Source organism: Oreochromis niloticus, linkage group LG6 (assembly GCF_001858045.2).
Source record: "Oreochromis niloticus isolate F11D_XX linkage group LG6, O_niloticus_UMD_NMBU, whole genome shotgun sequence".
Lineage (NCBI taxonomy): Eukaryota > Metazoa > Chordata > Actinopteri > Cichliformes > Cichlidae > Oreochromis > Oreochromis niloticus.
Window position 1 is genome coordinate 14,076,325 of NC_031971.2, and position 24,088 is coordinate 14,100,412.

The window sequence follows — 24,088 nt, forward strand, 5'->3', positions numbered from 1 at the left end:
GTGTTGTAGCTCTATGGGCAAAGTTTGGTGGGCGTTTGCCAAGGAGGCAGTTCGACAGTAACTTAGTTCCTAATGGTCACATGGTATCTTGGTTTATAACAGCGGTAATCAAATGATTGCAATTACAAGCCGCAGGCTTAACAATTTGAAATGGACCTGCTTCACTGAACTAGACCTTAAGCTGGAACCTGCGCTGTTATTCACCAGAATATAAAAAGTGAGGTCTCTAATGATGAGTTTGTGGGAAAAAAGAAGTTTCATTGGATGTTGATTGATGGCATCAGTGAAAAAAGCGCAGTTAATAAAACGATGGGAGACTCACGGACGCTGATATAACTGAAACTGACGGTTTCACGTTAACAGCGTAATTTAACAATGCAAACACACTAATAAACAATCAAAAAGAAAACAACATCAATTACATACAACTTTAATTACAATACATTACATATAGGTGGACTGGTGATTTGAAAGCTTGCCTTGTTTGTAGCTGTATGATTGAACCTGGCTGACAGACTGTACTGGAATAGCTGGCTCCAGCCCTCGTGTCCCTCAGCTCCTAAGTGTTCAGAGATAATTAACGCGTGGGTGGTAAATTTATATCACATTTGACTCACTGCTTACAAAGTGGAGAAGACGCTAAATATGCTCTAGCTTGTGACTTGATTTTAAGTCGCGGTAAATTTTGTTGTCGCAAGTAGAGCATTTCGAGGACATGCTGGAGTCACGTCCTAGCTGCACCTTGACGCATTTGGAGGAATCTGTTTAGAGTTTTTAATGCCATAAAATAGTGTTTATGTTCTAGGCGCAGTTATTAAATTGCAGATACTAATTATGAAAAACTCCAAAAGATAAAAGAAAAAGCTGTAACGGTGCTGCGTAACAGTCTGCAGAGGCACACCCAGACTTCATCAGCGGACTCCCTGTAATACGCAGATGCTGCAAGCACGCTGTCGCCAAGCTTTTTTATTTTTTTTATTTTCGACATAAAACATTTTTATAATTGACTTTATAGTCTCATCTTCTCACAGTCTTTACACTTTGCTATTGCTCAAATGCTCCATATAAAGCACGCAACGCATCTGCACTTTTAGGTTTTCCTATTGTTGGCGCACATTTATTACATTTTGTACTCTCACAGGATGAAGACCCCCCAAAGGACCGCGTTCTCGTTTCTTCTCTGTTACTTAACCCGCCTCGTTTTTCTGTATCTCTCAGTCTCACAGAGCAGTTAATGAACCCTCGATGCCAAACGGACCGCAGTGCGCACTGGCAAACTGTTGCGCGCTTTGCTGCTGCTGTTTCTCAGAATAAGAACACTTTTCTTCCCCCCGCTGGTGTTTAAATGGTTTTGCTCATCTGGACATGACGGGACCGAGAAGAAAAGCATCAAAACTTTCCTAGCGGCACAAACAATGAGCGGAATCTAAAAATCTCACTCTGCAGATTGAGGTGAGTGGATCTTGATCAGAGTAGCTGTCTCATATATACTCAAACTGTCACGTGTTTTTTCTTGATAAATAGCCATCACAAATTGTCACATGACTTAATAACTGTTGCATTTGCAAGTTTTTACAAGCCCCCAAGAGCGCGGTGCATCCAAGAAATAAGGCTGGTGCACTCCTATAGCGCATGTAAATGTTAATGTAAGATTTTCACAATCCAGCAGCTAAGCAGGGGGTTAGTATTCTCAGCTAGAGTCACAGATTTGTGATTGCCGCACTGAAAGATAATTGCGGCATTGCTCGTTACAGTATGTGGCTTTGGTTCCTGCGTTCATTGTATTGCAAGACCTCTTAAAAGGAAATCCACCCCATCAGAAGCGCATTGTGCTCTTGGATAGAAGCCAAGCCTTCAGAGTCAATATCTGCAATCACCCAGCATCTATGTGCCACCAACAAGTGTTCTGTCAAAACTCCGGTGTAACTGTGAGGTTTTTGGTAACTGGCTGATATTTAACATAAATGATGGACTTTTCAAAGTTAAACCACATACAATACTTTCAATGTATTAATTAATTAAATGAGGGTTGTCCCTCAGTGACTTCTCACGTGTAGATTTGCATTTTACAGAGCTTACTTGTGATTTTGACTAATGCAGACTTAATACTAGTACTACTAATAGAGCACTCATATAAACTACTGGCTAATAGTTAATAGACTATTACATGAGCCACAACTAACGTCCATATTTACTTTTTGTTCCACAGATCGACTCTGGTTCTTTTAGTCATGAACACAGCAGAACAATTAAACATGACTCAAGTAGAAGATTATCAGCTTCAACCTTCTAACTGCTGCTCAACCGCGTACACAGTGTATGGTGAGAACTTTCTCATGGAGGATGACAGCACAAGGCTGGTTGCAGTTCAAGTTATCCTCATCCTCGCTTACAGCACAATCATCTTGTTTGGAGTCACTGGGAACTCCTTAGTGATATACGTCGTCTACAAGTTCAAAAACCTGCGGACCGTGACCAATTTCTTTATCGTAAACTTGGCTGTTGCTGACTTGCTCGTAAACACGCTGTGCTTACCTTTCACCCTTGTCAACACCCTCTATGGCAAATGGATGTTTGGTCAGGTGTTATGCTTCATGCTACCCTGTGCTCAAGGCATGGCTGTGCACGTGTCCACCATCACTCTGAATATCATTGCTCTGGACCGCCACAGGAACATTGTCTACCACATGGAGACTAAAATGTCCAAAGACATGTGTGCTGTTGTTATCGTCATCACGTGGGCCGTCAGTGCCCTGTTGGCCAGTCCGCTTGCCATTTTCAGGGAGTACGAGATGCTTGATCTGTCACCGGCCGATACTCTTCACGTGTGTGCGGAGAAGTGGCCGGGAAGCAGCATGAATGGAGCCATCTACAGTATATCGATGCTTCTGGTTCAGTACTGTTTGCCTTTAATAATCAACTCTGTCGCTTACATTCGCATCTGGAATAAACTGAAGAATCACATGGCTCATCGAAACGATCGAAATGACCGTAATCAGCGAAGGAAGAAGACCACCAAGATGCTCCTGACCATGGTGGTGGTCTTCGCCGTCAGCTGGTTGCCTTTCCACGCCTTCCAGTTGGCCGTTGACATCGACAGCAGCGTGCCATACATGAAGGACTTCAAGCTGCTTTTCACTGTGTTCCATATCATAGCGATGTGCTCAACATTCGTCAACCCCATCCTGTACGGCTGGATGAACAACAACTACAGGATGGCTTTTATGTCTGTGTTTAAGTGTTACCCACTTTCCAGCGTGACCGCGAGATGCTCCAAAGCCAGAGAGACACAGAAAGAGGAAGATGGGGTTTGTACTGACTGTAAATCCACAAATGTCTAAAGTTGCACAATTTAAGGGAATGGACTGATAATTAGTTGTTCAAATGTGAAGTGTGTATTTTATGTTTATTATGGGTATTTTGACCACACATAATAATGGATGATGAAAATGACTTTTTAAATGTTTTAAAGGGCTTAAACTTTAAAGTAGCTAACTTCTAACATCAAATAGAGCAACAAAGGGGGGTATCATTAACACACCTGTGAAACTGTACTCATGGCTTCGTGACATACATGTCTATGTCTTTAATCTTAATCATTTAAAATATGTCAGGATCCAATCTGCCATCTGCAATATACTGGTGTTATCTACATTTTTGCAGTCTGAAAAATAGCTGACAAATACCCACTGCAATAATGAACTTCTTCTCAATTTTGATTTCTGTTGCAACGCCACCAGTACAGCTCTCTTACAATATCTGCATGATATGAATTGATTTTAAGCTTTTCTGATTTTTTCTTTATTAACATTGTTTGAAGTTTATTCGAATTCTTGCCTCGGCTCCCACCCTTAATTTACCACAAAACCTTCTCAAATATCAGAATAACAGCTTCCTCGACACTAGAATGAAACAACAATATTTTATTGTGACAAAAAAGTTGAAAACCAAAAAACCTCTCCCGCTCTCATAATCTCATGTTTTTCTGATTGTTCATCCTAATAATTTATTTTCCTGCTCACGCTGATGCCAGGCTGCACAGACCAGTACCCTAATGGCGTATTTATTGACACATTTTACTGAAATGTAGCAAAGTTTTGACATGTTTAATTAATTAATTTATTAGCTAATTAGATTATTCTCTCACAATATGAATAAATAATTAAAACAGTAAGCATTTTAGCACAACACCAAACTTCTATGTCAAAATGAAATTTTGGAGTCTAACCTAGCAATTACTTTTCAAACAATTAAACCTTTAGAGGTGCTCACACTGTATCTGGTGCTCACATTTGTGAACAGAGAAAAAGAAAGTCAAAGGAGTTTGCAAAGAAAAGCGTCTGGACTTCTGTGAGTTGCTTGAAGACGTTTCACCTCTCATCCGAGAAGCTTCTTCAGTTCTAAGGTCAAATGGCCGAGAGTCCCAGATTTAAACCCAGTGGGAGTATCCCCCCAAGGAGGGACAAAGGACCCCCTGGTGATCCTCTAATCACATGCGCCAAGGTGTGAAAGTGGGTGTGGGACCTAATCAGCCAGGGTTTCGGGTGAGCTCATTGTGAAACCTGGCCCCACCCTATCATGTGATTTCCTGAGGTCAGATGGCCCAGGATGTCCCTGGCTGATTAGGTCCCACACCCACTTTCACACCTTGGCGCATGTGATTAGAGGATCACCAGGGGGTCCTTTGTCCCTCCTTGGGGGGATACTCCCACTGGGTTTAAATCTGGGACTCTCGGCCATTTGACCTTAGAACTGAAGAAGCTTCTCGGATGAGAGGTGAAACGTCTTCAAGCAACTCACAGAAGTCCAGACGCTTTTCTTTGCAAACTCCTTTGACTACGATGACCTGGATGACTGAGAACCTTCACAGACACAGAGAAAAAGAAAAGTTTAACAACTGTATTGGTTGTTCTTATAGGGTTATATGTTGGTATAAAACTCACTGAAACAAAATAATTACAGAAAAATGAAAAATGTAAAGTAAACAAAAAAAAAAGTACTGTTTGATCCTGTCCTTTGTTATGCTCCACACATCACGTCGTCCACATCATGACCAGTGCCATCCGTGGCTTGGCAACGGGGAAGATATCACCTTGCTCTTCTGTTGAGTGGACTGAAATCACATTGATGTACTTGCATGCCTTTCATTGTTTGAAAAAGAGGACCGGACCAAGGTTTGTTCTTGGTTCTGATCTTCTCCCTCCTATTCCCCTTATCTTCCTCTTCCTCCCACTCTCTTTATCTCAAAGTTTGCAGAGTTCTTACAAAGGAGTTGAGCTACTAAGGTTCAGACTGCCTGTTGTATAACTGATTTCAAGTATGTGTGGGTGTTTCCAGGTATGTTTGGCAAAGACTGGAGAGAAGTGTTATCTCAATGATTGCAAGAGATTTCATTCTTCACCAACGTGTCGGAAGAAACACGTGTGGTGTTTAACAAGCAGTGTTCTGCACAATTGCATCGGATTACAAAGTATTAAAGAATATCTGCCCTTCTCGTGCTTTTGCTAATAGATAGATTTGTTACTTTCATTGTGCATCGTTGTTCCATGAATCTTTGTTCGACAGCAGTCTTTTACACAGGAGCATATAGAATAAATAAAATAAGAAGAATAAAAAGAACCTAGGCCGTACTAAATTGGCTGTTGCTAAGTGTTTGAGTTGGATTGTGCAATTAAGAATAAATACACAATAATAAATAACAGACAAATTATGATATAATTGAAAGAACTGAATATCCAGTGAATTAAAAGTTTAAGTTGCCAGTTCAGCTCAGGCTTCCAGAGTTGTAAAGATATAGTTGGAAAAGTTAATGTATCCATGTTTCTGTCTAAGCATTCACTTTCAACGTGTAAGAAAGCAGCAAAGCTGTCACCACTGGTTTACAAGGTTAACAAACTGTGGCAAAATGCCAATGTGCTATTAGGAGCTCTATAATGACAGTGTTTGCAGTGATGGTACAAATATACTATAAATTCCATCTATACAATTACAGTTATGCTGATCATGTGCTTTCTTGTGCTTCTCATAGCATCAATACATTTAGAGACGATTCAGCAGAAGAGCCCAGCTGAGACAAGCAAGTGAAACCAAGAACAGGCTTTTTACCCGAATTATCATATAACCGTTAAATCCTTGCATCTACTTAATTTTTCCTTAAACTTTTACGTGTGGTTAATGCAAAACTCTTAAACTCTTATTTCTGACATTAAGCTGCTCTTTTCTAACTAATCTGCATCGTAAACAACACTTAATCTGATTGGGTTTTAAATACTTCTTTGATGCTCTTGTTAATGATCATGATTTGAATGCATGGTTTGAATATAGGAGTCGTGAATACGTTGAAATTTTGACTGTGATCATCTGTGATTATTCTTCAATATATGAAAGCAGGTTATACTGAAGAAAACTGTTTACAGTGATGACGTTATTGCCTTCCTGTGTGAATTAACCTTCATACACCCTTATTTTATTGATAGACAATGAATATTAAATATATTTTAATTCGTGACATGTAAATTTAACAAATTTAAGAAATGGCATGTGAAGTAAATTCCACAAATTATTCTGTCCTTGTTTTAAATTTGAGATTCATTTGAAATTTAGTGGTGTCTTAGCTGTAGTTGCAGAAGTTTGCATGTTTTTTTTTAGTTTAATTCTGAGTTCAACAGGAAAGTAAAATAGTTCCTACTCCTCCCCGACTTGTCTTTGTTTGCAGTGAGCATTGTAATCACCACTATTTACTCTTGCACTGATTATCTCGGCGCTCAGGTTTTGAAGTGTTCTTCCTGTTGACTGCGTCCTTAGTGATTTACTTTACGTGTACGTGAGGAGCCGAGGGACTGGGATATTGGCTGTGGGTCTCCATTTTTAGTAAGCTATTCATGGTGTATTCAGCATTAAATCAATAATTGTTTCTTTGGCTGTCTGGCAGAGCAGGTGCTGCTGTCACAAAGCATCTGTCCAGGATGAGGGTACATGCTAATCAAGTAAAGTGAACAATAGCTTTAAAACGAATTCGATTTTATTCTTTTTTGCTGATCGCCATGTCTTTTGGCTTTCATGCCAGAAAGCACTTAAGTCACCTGCCATGTCAATCTCACGACTTCCCGTCAATATGTATTAATATTTAATTAATGACATTTTGTTAGATATCGTGAGCATTGATTTTGCCAATTAATTTTATTCCCATTGTGAAATAATTAGATGGCGTGGCAGGATATTAATCAGTTGGATCACATGTAGAGAAAAGAGTTTTATTGGTTATTGGTGATTCCCTGCGTTTCTTCAGCCACTTGAGGTGGTTTCATTGGCTTTCTGTTATTATATATAGTATATGGCACTGTGCAAAAGTCTTGAGTCCTCCCTGATTTCTTCATGTTTTCCCAGGAAAATTTGAAATAAGTGCAGTGATTTACTGAAATGTGCAAACATACATGGAAATACAGCATAAAAGGCCAAAACAAGGTTTATAATTTTAATAAGCTTGAAAGTAAATATTCGTTATATATTCGATAATTGTCATGTGAAAAAAATTAAGTCATGCTTTCCAGGTCATACTGCATGGTGAATCAAAATCTGATTTTTTTTTACAAGATCTCCAACACTACTGGCTGAAACACGGCCCCAAACCATGACAGAGCCTCCACCGTGTTTTACAAATGGCTGCAGATACTCACTGTTGTACCTTTCTGCTGACATCCTCCATACATACTGATGACAGATTGAGCTAAAAATGTTCAATTTAGATGAATTACTACAAGGCCAGTGATTTTCAGTCCAGTTCCTGTGTAATTTGGCACACCTCAGCCTTTTCCCTTCACTTCCTTTCCTGAAGAATTGCTTCTTGATATGCACCGTTCCACTGAGAGCATTCCTGATGAAGCTTCAGTGAGGAGTAGATGGATCAAAGGTTCAGATGTATCTTTTAGGTCCAGTGTCTGGTCTTTGCTGGATTTTCCCCCCCATTTCTCAAGGACATGACTTTCAGACACTGCTTATCTGCTAAAGATCATTTTTAAGCTTTCCACTTACTCTTTTGTCTTACGCGTGTCCACACTGCACATCATGTTGGGATATGCCAAGGTTTTGGCTAATAGTTCTTTGGGAATCAGTGTGTTGGTACAACAAGGCTATTTCATGTCTGTCGAACTGTATTATCTTTGACTTTTTTATGTATTCAACAAAGGAAATGGAAACAAATGTTGTGTTTCTGCAACAGCGTCATAGTAAAACTTAAATATTGGTTCTCTCTTAAGCTGTCAGTTACTTGTAGAAACAACACTTTTTCATCCTTTGGTCGTTTTTTTATGCTTGAATCATTCGTAGGTCAATGTTAAGTTTTGTAACAAACAACAACATTTATCTGAAAACGATCAGGCACAAGTACTGGACTGAAAATGAGTGAAAAAGCAGTATTTTCTGTCTACTATACGTTCATTGCACAACTGAAATACATTGTATTTGGTTGACTGAAATTTGCATCAGAGGGTCAAGTGGTGCAGGTGAAGTCTAAAATTTATGTTAATGTGTTGATCTAAAGTGAAAGTTTGTGTGCAAACCATTTCCAATAAACTTTTAAGTAATGTGACCAACATCAGATTTATTTTGTGTAAGCAACTAACATGTTAGCGGCAGCTACAGAAACAGAAAATGTCCATTCATGTATCATATAAAAAGTAGCTCATACCTACCGTGACATCTCCAGCTAGTGTGTGAGATACCAAGTCTGGCATTTTGGACCATACCTTCTTATTTATTTTATTTTTTAAAAACTTGGTCCTCAGAGTGGATAAAGCTATGACATTATAATAATATAAAAGTAGAGCTAGGTGCATCACTGATTGTGTTGTAATAGTAAATGTTATGAAACCTCCCGAGCATTTCCTCATTGGCATCGTTCAGCTCTAGGTGTCACAGTTTGTGTGTATCCTTTGAAGTTTTTTCTTTCCTCAGAGAAAGACTATAAAGCTAAATAGTAAATGGCTTTTAACTGTGATTTTGTGCAACTTCTGCAAGAGTTTTCTGAATCTTCAGCGTGCTAGATTTGTAGATTAGTAATGTGTGGTTGATAGCAGTTATGTTTTAATTGACTTAACCTCCTGCTCGGGTGTGTGAAACCTCTGGCTAATTTCCAGCACCTGATTAAGATGTATGTCAAATATACTGACAGGTTAAAAAACATCATCTAGAATGGTCACAACAGAACAAACAATAATGCTATGGCTCCCCCTGCTGTCTCAACAGGTTCATGTCATATCAACTAAAGTTACTCTCCAATATTTTAAGACAGTTAACCATAGTATTGGTAATATTGAGTATTATTGTTTATTTAACATTGGACTAGATCCAGCACTGCAATAGTTGAGATAATGGAGACTTGTATAATTTCAAGGATTTTATAACACTTAACCACATATTATATTTTTATTGTATGACTCCAATTGTGTGCTACCACAGTTTCAATCTGACATCCTGGAAATTAGAATCGGATGTTGACTGAGGATAAAAATAAAGATATTCGGTTTGGTGTGTCTGCAATGACAGATTCATCTGCCTGTTTTGCTCTTTTGCAGACTCAGTTGTGTAACTCTCCATTGTTCTTTGAAATGGTGCATAACAAGGCTAGCTACTCATTCACTCAAGAGGAATTGTGCGATATGGTGCCCAACTAACAATACAAAGAGGCCAACGAACTAAGGAGTGGCTGTCATATTGCATATAGGTGATCTGACAGGGTGGCTGCTGCCAGCGTTGATGAGGTTTTCCTCAAAAATTGTAGATTAGAGAGATGAGGCTGCTCAGCCAACCACACACATTCCCAAGAGGTCCAATCAACCACAGTAAGTGAAATCACTTTGATGACTTTACAAGTCATTATGCAAATGTACTGTTTATAAGGTTTGGGGAAACCTGCAGTCAGCTGAGACTGAAGAAGTCACTTGGATGAGTGACGAAACGTTTCTCCCACAAAACGCTACGTCCAGATGAACAGATTCAACTTTTGGAGATGACTTTACAAGCTTCGGGGCTATATACATGGTACATACCACATGCTATATTAGGCTTTAACTTTTGATGGCGTCCACTTAATTTGATTGTCTTGCCTCATTTTAGCTTTGCTTTTACTTCAAAATACATCCTTGACAAACATGAAAATATTGGTTAGCTAGACTGAAAGGCATCTTGAAATGAAATAGTAAAAACTTCTCACATATACACCCAATCACTGAATTCCCCTTTTCTAGTATCCTTGTCAATCCACTGCTTTACAAAACACTCCACAGACCTAGCATGCGAACTGCTAACAGCTAATGTTGTCGTGGCTAACAAATGCATATAGCCATAACGCTTATAAACGTACAACATTTAATATCCACCTTTCAAATATGAAGCAGGTGGATATTTCACACCAATGACGGGCATACAACCATGCCAGAGATTTAATGAGTTTGTACATGTTGAATTTTAACAAATACATTCATCGTTTTAGTTTGCTAGCATCTGTTAGCTTAAATCAGGGGTAGGCAACTCCAGGCCTCGAGTGCCGGTGTCCTGCAGGTTTTAAATGTGTCCTTGATCCAACACAGCTGATTCAAATGGCTAAGTTACCTCTTCAATATGTCTTGAAGTTCTCCAGAGAACTGGTAACGAACTAATCATTTGATCCAGTTGTGTTGACCCAGGGTAAGATCTAAAACCTGCAGGACACCGGCACTCGAGGCCTGGAGTTGCCTACCCCTGGCTTAAATCTATACATAAACAGAGCTGGATCTGTTAGAGCAGGGGTGGGGAACTCCAGGCCTCGAGGGCTGGTGTCCTGCAGGTTTTAGATGTCACCCTGGGGCAACACACCTGAATCATATGTTTATTTCATTACCAGGCCTCTGGAGAACTTCAAGACATGTTGAGGACGTAATTTAGCCATGTTGTTGTTGTTAATAAGGCTACACATACAGAGACCTTTAACATTATGAGCAGAGGCCTTTATTGGAAAGACAGATTGTGGTTTCTCTGGACTCTCTAAGCAACCAGGTGTTTACATTATTGCTTAGAAAATACATCATATCAGTAAGAGTGAAGAGTGTATTCTTACAGAAATATTATTACACACAGCACCAAAGTGCAGACGAACACATGAACACGTATGTAAAGAATAGAAGGGCTTCCTAGATTTTATGTGTCTGTGCTCATATAAGGGAGGCAGGGTTCTATACAGAGGGAAATGTTGTGACGAAGTCATGTCCCTCCGCTGGTCTCATTCTGGCACGAGCGTGGATCTCACAGTACAGCTGTCCCTCCACAAAGAAATAGCCCTTCTGTTTCAGGTTGACATCACAGTCAGAGCACACAAAGCAACCAGGGTGACGATATTTGTCCCGAGCTTTCACCACTGTCCCACTGAAGCATCAAAAACAAACCGATGTCAGGAGCAAAGAAAATACGGCACTTAAAAAGTGGTACAGCTTCACGATAAAGCATAGAACCCAGTTACTGCTGTGCTAACTGTTTATAGGTTAAAAGCACTGGTAGATGTACTCTAAACAGGCTCCAAGTGTAAAGACAATAGATGGACACAAACCAAAATAACTGGAACACTTGTTTTCCTGCAGTGCAACCTCAATGCGACTTGTGTTTTTGCAACCAGAAAAGTCGCCCTCTGCTGCTCATTTAAAAACACACAGGTTCAACAGACTTCTCTCTTCCCCACTCCCAGAAGCTATATCTATCTCTTGATAATGTATCGAGTTTCAAAATGTAAGACATTTGTGTTTCTAGCTGACATTCAGTGGCCACTTTATTAGGTACACCTTGCTAGTACAGGACTGGATCCTTTTTTCCTTCAGAACTGTCTGAATTCTCTTTGGTACAGATTCAACAAGGTTTTGGAAGCATTTCCCAGAGGTTTTGGTCCATCAGACAGCTGCTGCACATCTATATTAGTAATCTCTGGTGATGGTGGAGGCCATATGAGTGCAGTGAACTTACTGACACATTCAAGGATCCAGTTTTTGATGGTTTGGCTGTGTGATTTAAATGACGCTGAGCCAGTACTGGTGGGCTGAAAGTGTGCCAAGAACACATCCCCCATACCAACAGCCTGAACTGTTTGTACAAGGCAGGATGGATCCATTAATTGCATGTTTATAACAAATTCTGATCCTACCATCCAAATGTTGAAGCAGAAATTGAGACTCGGACCAGGCATCATTTCTGCAATCTCCTGTGGTCCAGTTTTGCTGAGCCCATGTAAACTGCAGCTTTAGTTTCCTGTTCTTAGCTAATAGAAGTGGCACCCAGTGTGGTCCTCTGCTGCTCCAATCCATCTGCTTCAAGGTTCGACGTGTTGCACAGTCACATATGCTATTCTGCATAACTTGGTTGCATTGAGTTACTGTTGCCTTCGTATTAGCTTAAAGCAGTCTGGCCGTTCTTCTCTGACCTTTGACGTCAACGAGGAATTTTCACAGAGAGAACTGCCGCTCGCTCGATATTTTCTCTGTTTTAGACCATTCTCTGTAATCCCTAGAGGTGGTCGTGAGGGGAAAATCCCAGGATATCAGCAGTTTCTGAACTACTCAGACCAGCCTGTTTGGCACCAACAACATGCCTCATTCAGAGTCACTTAACTTTCCTTTCATCCCCATTCTGATGCTCAGTTTTCACTTCAGCACTGTGTTACTGCCACTCAGTGCATTATTAGGCTGATTAGATTTTTGCATTACCAATGAGGTGAACAGGTGTACCTAATGAAGTAACAGGTGAGCACATATAATTTATGCAGCTTCTGCGATCTTCAAATGATGCTAGAGCCTCTGGGTGTACTGCGCTGGACTGTGTTGTGTCTGCATAGATGGGCTTAATGTAAATCGCAGATGAGTCGTTCTATTTTTACTCACACAATCCCATTCCCACACTTGTCACAGACAGGCAGTTTCTGCAGGTTTCCTGTGGGCGTAGTTGGTTTGGTTGTGGGTGCTTTTACTGTCCTGGTCACAATGGGGCGAGTGCCTGATCACATGAGAAAGAAACCACTCAACACAAAAACCCTGCGTGATCATAACACATACATGAAAAGAAAAACCACAGAGACGGGGACAAAGCGGCATGAACAATCATTCATTTTGGGTCTTTGTTTTTTGTTTTTCAGCACATTATACATATTCTGCTAACAAAGGAAACACGTGGAAAAGTGCTTTTGTATTAATAATACTCAAAAAATAAGGAGAATGACATGTCTCGGGAACACACTGTGCAGCTTTAATAGGGTGTGATATGAGACATTGTCACAGCATTGCATAAATGATCTACTTACTTTCAGTCCTTTTTGTCCAAGTAAATCACAGTATAATTTATTGAAAATTTGTTAATGCCACAGGTAAGCCATCAACATGTAATTTCAGCTGTGACTTTAAGCCAGAGGGTTTTTAGATCAATCCCTGGGCCTTTCTTCCAACCAGGGTTGAAAAATTTGTTCTTTATTTTTCTTACAGGGGGAAAGCTGAAAAAAAAAGGTTTAAAAACTGCAACTTTATGTGAAAAAACAGCATCTCGTGAACTGAAAAGTGTTTGATGACAAAACTACTGCCTGTCAGTGTCACTACAACCAGGTGAAGACTGAAAAAGTGGGGAGAATTATGAATGATTTATGGATTGATTTTTTGGGTAAGAAATGCATAATTTAGGAGGGAGCTCACCATCACTGTCAATAAATTCCTGGAGGGCTTTGAAGGAGCCAGACTGCCGAGGCTCCTGGGGCTCCTCCTGGTCTTTCTGTAACATCCGGTAAACATCAGAATCCTCAATGCTGGTTAGAGCCCTGGGACTGAGCAGTGCATCGAGACACACACAGAAAAACCCATCAAATTACATCAAATTCTTCTAACTGTAATACAGAACTCGTCTTATAATTCTGACAAAAAAAACCCAATGAAAGTTTCACCCATCACGCTTTAAAGTTGGTGTCTAGCGTGTGCAACAAATGTGCGTAACCAGGTGACGATCACGCAGCATGATGGGACAGCCTTACAAGGAGAAAATGGATGCGAGACAAAAATAATCACACGGATTTGATTAACGTACAATTTGAGCTGTAATTTAACCATAATTATGGTTTAATAAACAATGATCCCTTCCAGTGTACTGACAATGTGCTGCAGTGCTCGTGTAAATCAGTGTAGAAGTAATGCATGAGTGAGTAGCTTTGGTCGGATGTGATCAGTGTCCTATTCAGAAGTTGTGGTTAAGCCACAAAGAGATTCTTTCCTATATTCCCTAAGACACCGTACATCAAACAAGCTAATGAAATCCATATGACCGCATGGGAAGGCTGAAGGCTGACATGCTGTAGCACATCTGTGTGACTCACTGGACGGGTGATTCTGGAGGTGAGTTGTGTAAAACGGGCAAAAACAACTGGTGCAATAGTAGCTCTGTAGGATCTACAGTGGTTATTATTCATTCCTGTTGTTGTATTGCTGGATCCTTATCACTCAAATAAAGAGTTGCCATAAGAGAGGCTCCAGAGGAAAGTAATTAGTTAATCAGTTATTTGGTTAAATATTCTGGGTCAGCTCAGTTATTTTCAACCATAAACGCCGTGCACACTCTTAAAAGCTTCCCCCATACTTAACAGAAGAGTAAACAGCTATTTGCAGTGTATAATTACACCGATGCAATGATGTCCTTCGCATAGGAAGAAGGCCTTAGTGAAGTGAGACTAAAAGCCAGAAGGCCAAAACTAGTCCAGAGAATCAGCATGTGTACTCATTTCATTTAAGCTCATGTAAGAATTTCCACTTATGTTTGCTGTGGCAAAGTAGACACACATGCAAGTGAAGCAGAACAGCTTTACATTAGTTGGTTAAGTGGAGTACGCAATGTGTACAAAAGTATTGTGAAACACCTGTTAGGCTTTGGATTCAGGTGCTTTCAGCCACAGGTGTATAATATAAAGCACCTAGCCATGCCGCCTGCCTTTACAAACATTTGTGAAAGAATCAGTCGTTCCAAAGAGCTCGCTGAATTCAAGCATGGTAGTGTAATAAGATGCCAGCTATGCACTTGCAACAAATTAGTTCATGACATTTCTTCAAAAATGAACTGTAAGTGATATTATTGCAAAGTGGGAGCATTTAGTAACCCTAACTGCAAAGTGGCAGACCCCAAAGTTACAGAGCAGGGTTGCCAAGTGCTGAGGTAGTGCGTAAAAGTCACCAACGCTGTGCTCACTCAATAGCTGCAGACCTCCAAACCTCCTTGTACATTAACATCAGCACTGAAACTGTGCGCTGGGAGCTTCATTACATGAGTTTCCTGTAGGTGTAATGTGTTGGTGGCACAGTGTGGCATGCTGTCGTGCTAACACAATTGACATTTTTCTCTGTGTGTGACTTATTAGGCTGTACACACTTTTATATTTCTGAACATACCATCACAATGACTGATAGAAAAGTATTTCTAAGCATCAGGTTTTTGCACTTAGTTTGTGTAATGTGGTGCTTTTAGAGAAACTAATGATTATTTGCACTGATCACCTCTCAGGCTTGTGCTGGACCAAGCCTCGGATCTGGCCCTCCATAGCATCCTGGATGTTGCCTGTGGAGTAGAGGCCTATAGGCGTGTTGTAGGACGTACTGACTACCTGGCGCTTGTCATCAATGTTCGCTGCTGCCACAAATGGCTGAGCTCTTCTATTGTGAGCTGTGCCAATTGGTTTATATTCCTGGTAGGAGAAGAAGGAAGCAAGGACACTACTGAAGCAGTAACAAGATACAAAGATTTGAGGCATCATAGCTACTAAACATACAGTCTCACAGACCTGCTGCTCTGATTCCAGGTTTATTTTAAATGGGTGAGCTCTCCCGTCCTCCATGACACGTGGAGTCCACAGTCTTGATTCGTTTCTGGAATTTAAAGGCAGATCCTGGTCAGAAGTTCACCATGATGAACTGACTGTTTAATGCCCGTTTTTGAAGCTTGTGCACACATGTAAGTCTACTAATCCTGGCACATAAAACATCTAAACTGACCTTAGATTTATGTCTTTCCTTAAGTACCACAGGCTACATATTTCTTCCACATTTTTTTCCCACTGTTTTTCTGTTTTTGTAGTAGCAGTGGATATTATTATTATCATTAAAGGGTCAAAACACAAAATTATTGCAGTAACAATCTGCATTATCGAATTTGGATACATTAGTCATGGATTTATACCTTTATAGTAAAGCGAACACCTGTGAAATAGCTAACACCAAATAAATCCAACTTCAAATTTAACTTAGAGTTGAATCAAAAGCTGAATGACATTTTTTTTTTTTTTTTTTAAAGGTTTGTGAGCATGTGTATACTCCCGCTAACCTTTCAATGGTGAGACAGAGCTGATGAGTGGATTCCTTTATCTTGTTCTGAGCTTCACAATGCAGCATGTTTGTTGCTGGGACTCCCTCAATAGCCAGGATGACATCACCAGGGCACAGGTTGGCAGCAGATGCCCTACTGCCAGGACTGACCTGGATGGGAGTCAACAAACAAGGCGAGCATCATAGACAAGTGGATAACAAAAAAAAAGGAAAAACAAATATCTTGTCCTTATCAGGGTCGTGGGGTTGCTGGAGTCTATCCCAGCTGCCATAGGGTGAGAGGCAGGGTACTCCCTGGACAGGTCACCAATTTGCCACATGGTTCACACAGAGAGGCAGACAACTAATCACCAATTAACCTAAACCCACTGACTGCATGTCTCTGGACTGTGGCAGGAATTCAGAGTACACGGAGAGAACCCATTCAGTTCACTGAAGGTTAGCCCAAATCCTCACCCTTCCACCACCGTGCTTGACTGTCGGTACAAGGTGTTTGTGCTGATATGCTGTGTTTGGTTTTTACTGAAAGTAGCACTTACCTTTTTAGAGATAAGAGGCTTCCTCCTAGTAACCCTTCGATATAAGCCATACAGGACTTTTCTATATGTACTGCCATGAACTTCAACATTTACTGTCCCAACTGAAGCCTGTAGAGTCTAGGATGTAGTTGTTGGTAATTTTAGTGTTTCTCTGAAGATGCATGGCCTGATCTTGGGGTAAGATTACTCCTGTGAGGATTAGCAGCTGCCTTAAATGTCTTTGACTTGTGAATAATGTTTCCCTGTAGAATGATGGACTTTGGAAATTGCCTTATAGCCTTCTCCAGATTGACTGGCACCTGAATGTTCCAGGCAAGCAAACCCCCAAAATTTGCTGATGATCAGTTAATCTGGTGAATTTGATCAGTAGCTCATGGCTGCTACTTAGCCTTTTAAGCAATACGGGTGTACTTTCACAGACACAGTTCATCTGAGGTTGTATTTATCCAATTGTAAGTCCAGATAGATTTTCTCAATTTCCCGATATATAAAACCACAGAGTTTAAACTGGGTGTGCTTTCGTTTTACTGTGGCGGTGAGTAATAATGCAGATGGCTCCATGTAGGACAAAGGATACTTTAACAAGCATATTCTATGGCCTTTTTCAGTTCCTAGACAGTGTTCCCTGGGAACACTAAATGGGGCAAAATCTTTAAGAAACACAAGTTTTTCACCAAGCAACTATTTCTGAAAATTATGGGAGTTAAAAACTGTACTAAGACACAGCATTCATTAGCTAATCCAACTTTTAATTTCAGCAGCAGCTGTCTTAATTTGCTTTTTGTCCTACGATTTAACTAAATGTTCATATCAGTTTATTCCTCTGAGTTTCAGTGACAAACAAAAACATGCCCTCGACGAATTCAGGGATGCACGGCTGTAGCTGGTGGGGTCATGGGAAAAGTTTGGGACCAGAAGACCAAGTTATGCAGCGGAAAAGGTTGAAACAGCCCGAATTAGTGTCATTATCAATAGAGGGAGAGGAAAATAAGCACGATATTTACGTCTGTATTAAAACTATTTCCTGTTTGTTGTATCATAGTTTGCTAACAATCATAACAACGTTTTCTTTTCTCAAAAACATAGAAAACTTGGCTTGTTTGAGCATTTAAATCCAGCTTCAACAGAGTCCAAATGTAGTTCTTTTCAACAGCACCTTACATGAATGAGCAAATACATATAATATGCTTAAACTTATACATATTTACACACAAAGACTTGCGTAAAAAAAGAAAAAACCCCAACATATTCTGGTGATTTCATTTCTACGGTATGGTCGAGATTCTTACAGGGATTGAAGCTTTAGGTTTATTAAACAGAAACTCTGCCCTTGACTTGGATTCCCTCTGTACATTTATACAGTCCAGTACATCCAGATGTTGCAGTGCTGTGAAAAGTCTGTTCTCCATCAGCGGCACGTCATCTTTTAATACAGTATTCAGGGGCTGGGCCCCTTGTTTCTGTTCTCCTGCTTGGATCAAAGCTTTATATTACCCCACCCCCCCAAATTCAGACCATTGATGAGCTAAATCTATAAATTCAGCAGCTCGTGCACTCTCCACAGTAGCTGCTAACAGAGAGACGTTGCTCTGGTTGGTATGCATGTGTGTAAACTCTCCTGTCATGGAGCCAAAGTAAACACCGAGTGACAGCGTCCAGATGGTAATATGTATTCTGGTGGTCAGGAAGTGACTGAGAAAAAGAACAAGAACTGCCAGAAAGCCACCAGGGTCACAGAGAGCCTCTCCCGAGGCAACATCAAACACAACCCCAAATTTCCACTTGCGCCACACAGGGCACGACCTGTGCTCAGTCATATTGCATTACTGGACATTGCAGACTGAGCTACACCGAGATGTTACACCGAAACTTAAATTAGGTCATCTGCCTATAAATAACAGCGGATGAAAGTGGTGAGGGGATGTCTCATGCTTCCAAAAGAGGGAGCGGTAATTTACAGTGGAGCATTTGTTTGAGAGCGCTGTCAGACTTTGTCTCGCTGCTCTCATGTCTGGATCGAGTAGGTACACAGCCATGCTTTTTATTTTTTTCTTTAATTACATTCTTTTGCTTCCTCGGAGTTCAGCTGTCATGTCAAACGTTTGTCTTTGTTTAAATTACAACCACCTGTCTGCCTTTTCTTTCTGCCTGTCTCCCGTCCTCCCTTTCTCTTCTCTTTTTACCTCCCTTGCTTGCTCTAAAACTATTTTCTTAAGAGTCCAGGATAAAATAGGTGATGCAAGTAGCAAGACTGGGAATGTGGCAGGTTGAAGCTGTTTGTGAAGGAGTACCTCAGCCTCCTTGTCAGCTCCAATCTTCTTCTTTTTTTTTTTCAGCCTGTTTGGACCGCTGGTTTCTGATAAGCATATGCAGTTGTAATCTTAAGAATTAAGCCAAAGTAATGACATCATGGGAGTAATTCTCTCACAGAGATCCTGCAGAGACACGTAATGCATGTTAGGCAATTGTTTCCATGTGCTTTACACCCCTCATGGAGACATCGCACAGAGATGCAGATCTTCATGGGTAAATCTGGAGCGGCGCCCACGTTAAGGCCCCTGTGCGCTGAAGAAAAAGATGATTATCACTTGTGTTTACTTTCACCAGCTGGGAACACCAACGGCTCAGGAAGGGGAGGATGTTCCTAACCAAAAATGGCAGTGAACGGAGCGAGTCGAGTCACTTGTGCTCTCAAATGAATCTCGTGGGTTCACTGAAGTAGCAGCTTTTTAATCTGCCCTGTAGCCATTTTTTTTAATCATATTTTTTGTTTTTTCTTACAGCTGTCTCTGTTACAAATGCATTTGAGGATACAGCTTCTCATATTGCTGCTCTCATATCGTTTCCGCTTCCCCTCTCTCTTCAATCTCAGCCTTCTTTCATCACTGTGCTCATATAGGCCTCTGAGTGTCCACTAACACAACAGGTGTGAGTTTACTGGAAAGAGCTGGTGGTTTGTGAGCTAAAATTGCTTTTGGTCAGTATTTCCTGAGGTCTCTCCCTAAATATAGATTCACATAACCCCATCATACATAACAGGATTACTGATCTCCATCTCTGGCTGACTCTGGGGATTCATCCCACAGTCGAGTTTTGACACCGGTGGAAAAAGCAGTGCTCATCGTCAAAATCCTAACTTTTGGATTTTGTAGTGATCAAAACATTTATTTGGAGCTGTAGCCAAGATAAATGCCTTTTAACTGTGGGCATCCATTGAAATAGAAAACGACTATGTAGTTTTTTGTTGTTATTCTTCATTTTCTTATGTGTTTTGTTAATTAGGCTTTTGAAGTCTGAATTATTAAAAAGTTTAAAAAAAAATTGATTTTCACCAACATGGAACAAAAACGCTACAACCTCCAACTACAAGGCACCAAGTAATCCCATTTAGAAATAATCCTCATCAAAGTAACAGTGACTGTTTTTCTTACTCACAGGCTATATGTTCAAAAATATTGCATCACCTACACGTTACACCTACAGGAAACCCATGCGATGAAGCTCTAAGTGCATGATTTTTGTGCTGATGGTAATGCTATAGGAGGTATGAACGTCTGCAGTTGTGCAGTCAGCAGAGCATCTCCTAAGCACCATGTTCAGCCCCGCTCAGCAACTTACGTGGCTGGCATTGCTGTGTTTCCTAAATGCTTCCACTTAGGAATGATGCTTAAAGTTGAAGACATTAAAGTAGTCACCGTGTTATGATCCAGTTCACTGAGCTGAGCATGGCTGGGTAGTTTATTTTATACACCTGTGAGAATGGAAATGAAAACCTCTGAAGTTATACTAAAAGTTGACAGGAAGTCACCACTTTAAAGAGACTACAGCAAAAATGACAGATTTTTCACCCATAAGGAAAAAGTTCGCATGCCGTTTAGGATATCTGTTTTGAAACTTTGCTTTTGACTGTATGATTAGGTTAGGTTTTGGAAGAAAAGGTTAGCTAGTTCTAAAAAAACAAAATAGTTAATATAATCCTTTTTAAAATATAAATTACATACTAGAAAGCAACTTCTACCAACTGAAATTGGTGGAAGAGTGGCAGCGAGGTTTCCTGCCCAAGCATTAGTAAGCTGGGTGCTACACCACTTTTCTGAAGTTGTAGATAGGTATTCCATAAATGAATGAAAAAACATTTTATGATAGCACTGACTGAAGCTTCAGAATAACAGTCTAAGCTTGCTGGTAGCAAAAACAAGCTTTTACTTTGACACAGATCATTGCTAAGTGGGATTAGCCTCCTTGACGGTTGTTGGTTTCTTGCTCCATATTAGAAAGTACAAACATTTTGGTCAAAAATTATTTAGGTAAAAAAAACATTTAGGTCCCCCAAATTAGAAGATATAAATAGGTTTGAAAAATACCTGAATTTTCCTTTAAAAATAAGACAATAGGAGCCACTGGTTAGCATAGCCTAGCTTAGCGTTCTGAAAAAACAGAAACAGATAGTTGGACTCTCTAGTTTACCTGCACTTTGAAAACTTACTTATTAGAATGCTATTTGCACTCTCACATACACAAACCACAAAAACAATAATTTTATACTATTAGACTAGGGCCTGGTGACTTAAGGGCAGCGATATAAAGAGTCACTTAGTGAGGTCTGAGATATGAAAGACCATCTGTTATCATATTTGTACTAAACTGACAACAACACCCAGTCACTTATTTACAGTATTTATCTTCTTATCCAGCTTTGACCTACAAAATACATGAACATATTTAACATATTTTCAGAAACAGAGAATGTGAACTGTCCCATTTAATTTGTGCTAAATTTACAACATCATTATTGGTATCCGTGAGGATTCCCTTGTTAGTACTTCGTGTCAACAGGAAATACCTAATTTCTTCCAGGAAATTATCGTTTTCATCACTGATGACCCCATAAAGATAAGAGTTTTTCCATTTTCTTGTCTTCCAAGTCCACCTCCAGTCGGTCATTCACATGTCCAAATGACTTAATCTAGTTGTTTGTTTTTTTTGTATTTGCAAGTTATTTTTGTTTCTTCTCTCATCTTTTATCTCTCTCTGTGCTGTTGAGGATGACGAGCTGCCTGATGCTGTAAGCTGATCCGAAGTTGTCGTACTTTCTTCTCAACAGCTGCACTGTTCTAACAGACATTTCATAATGCTGCGCTCATCACTCCAGCATCGGCACTGTCTGTTCGTCCTGTAACGTGAGGAGGTTCACACAGGTTTGTCCAAACATTTGTTTAGATCATCGCCTTTAAATTGGTGATTATTCACACAGGCAGCGGGATTAGAGTATGATTTCGGAAATATTTTCCATGCTTCAAAATTTACTCAATGAGACATCCGTGTTTGTGTGTGTGTGTATTCGTGTGTGTGCGCGCACATATGTCGGGTAACAATGCAAGCTGCTATTTGTATCTAAGCCTCTTGCATTTACTGCGGCACAGGTGCAAGCTTCATACCACACCAGAATGTTTCTAGAATGACTCGTCTGGAAGCACAATGTTTACCCTAAAGCTATTTGAAAAATGCACTGGGAAAAGAAAAAAAATGATTTAAAGAACTACTTAAAAAAAACTGGCAAACTGATATCACTTTGCTTCTGTTCTTATAATGCAGACATTATGCCACTCACTCACTCACCCTGGAGATGGTCAGGGGCTGGTTGAAGTCCTTTCCTCCTGTCAGACGAAAGCCCCAGGGGGCCGGCCCATCCAGCACCACGTTAAGTGGCATGACCCTTTAAAGTCTCCCTGCTGTTTTAACAGCAGCACAGACAGTAAACTGCACACTGTGGGGATCACAGTTAAAGAGCAGTGGAATATCAAAGTGATGGAGATTTTGAACCAAGTGAGGGGGTCAGGGGGAGGAGGATGGACAGCTCCCGCCCCGTGAGTGAGGTAATTGGTCAGATTTTGGGAACTGACTCTCAAGTCTGTCTGTACTAATTCTGTTTGAGCATGTCTCGTTGCTTCTTTTACAGTACTATTCCTCCTCTCCGAATAGAAGCCAGTGTTTGTCACGGGGATGAGGTAAAACCAAAGCATTGCTTGTTTTACTCATAACCAGTTCTGGCTCAGTCACTGCTTACCTAAATGAACTCGTGTCCACACACAGACTGAAGATGTAAACCAGCTTCTGTCAGGAGCCAGCCCCCACTAATGCTTCTCATCCCCGGGCAGCTCGAGGTCTGGCTGGCCTCCTCTTGCTCTGGTTGATGGGTCTTGCTGCTCCTGTCCTTATTTGGTCTGAAGGCAAAGCTTCTCTCTGAGGCCTTGGAGGTCTCACAGGCACATTCCAGTCACTATTGATTTGGAAGGGACCCAGGACTTTCACTCCTAGCAGAGCTTGATAACAATCCAGCTCTGACTTGAAGGTTTTTTTTAATGTGTTTACAGCAGAAACCGGGATTTGTCTACTCTATTAAACCGAACCATTTCTCATCTCTTTAAAGACTTCTAGTCCAAAATCTGAATTCGCTCTTTGTGATCTCAGGATTTTATTTTTCAGCCAATACAGAATATTTTCTTTGCTTCCCTTTCATATCTGCATAGTACTATTAATAAGTTAAAATAAATAAATAAAAACATCAAATGGTCCATGCCTGTAAGGCATGCTAATCTGTGTCAACAGTGATAACCATTTAGCCTGAGCAGAGAGAGGCTTAATCATGTAAATGTGCCATTATGAATCCACACCACAAACTCCGCCATCGGCCTTGAAAACCCTTTCCCACTTGCAGTATTTCAGCGTGGATCAGATTCATGGTTTGTTTCTGTGGTTGCCATGACATGGAAGCACTCGTGTTTCCACATTTCTTTCTCTCTGGACAGAATTAACTGGCTGTAACAGTAAGAGTACAGATCCATGCATCCATTCTCTCTGTTACACCAAAACCATATTTAGCACACATGCAGCGTTCAAGTACGCAATCATATCGGCATTATATGAACTTTATGTTTACCTTGCTTTACCTGAGGAATGGAATAATTATATATGTCATGCAAGTTTAATGCAACATAGATCAGGACTGCTCTACTGGTTCAATGTGTGCTGAAGCTTCAAAATCCACCAATAGCGCTGTTGAACATGACTGAAGCCAGGACTCTGGTTGTTTGCAGACCCACTGAAAGAGCTCTCCTTATTTATCCTTTATTTATTCTTGTTTTCAAGTCTGCCTAGAGGATCCATGCATATGGTGGATTGTAGCCAGAG

The 24,088-nt window shown here is 40.4% G+C and overlaps 2 protein-coding genes across 2 annotated transcripts; one reads left to right on the top strand and one right to left on the bottom strand.

The window, feature by feature from the left end:
* Positions 1-907: 907 nt before the first annotated feature.
* npy2r (neuropeptide Y receptor Y2) lies at positions 908-4,310 on the top strand. The gene is made up of 2 exons (XM_013274093.3): positions 908-1,452; positions 2,210-4,310. Exon 2 carries the CDS (start codon positions 2,232-2,234, stop codon positions 3,339-3,341), a length of 1,110 nt encoding a protein of 369 aa, XP_013129547.2. The 5' UTR covers positions 908-1,452; positions 2,210-2,231; the 3' UTR covers positions 3,342-4,310.
* A 6,650-nt stretch (positions 4,311-10,960) lies between these two features.
* On the bottom strand, positions 10,961-22,726 carry LOC100704170 (PDZ and LIM domain protein 3). The gene is made up of 7 exons (XM_003449730.3): positions 22,517-22,726; positions 16,357-16,508; positions 15,818-15,902; positions 15,534-15,721; positions 13,695-13,822; positions 12,897-13,008; positions 10,961-11,397 (listed from the first exon to the last, which is right to left on the bottom strand). Exons 1-7 carry the CDS (start codon positions 22,607-22,609, stop codon positions 11,208-11,210), a joined length of 948 nt encoding a protein of 315 aa, XP_003449778.1. The 5' UTR covers positions 22,610-22,726; the 3' UTR covers positions 10,961-11,207.
* Positions 22,727-24,088: the final 1,362 nt, after the last annotated feature.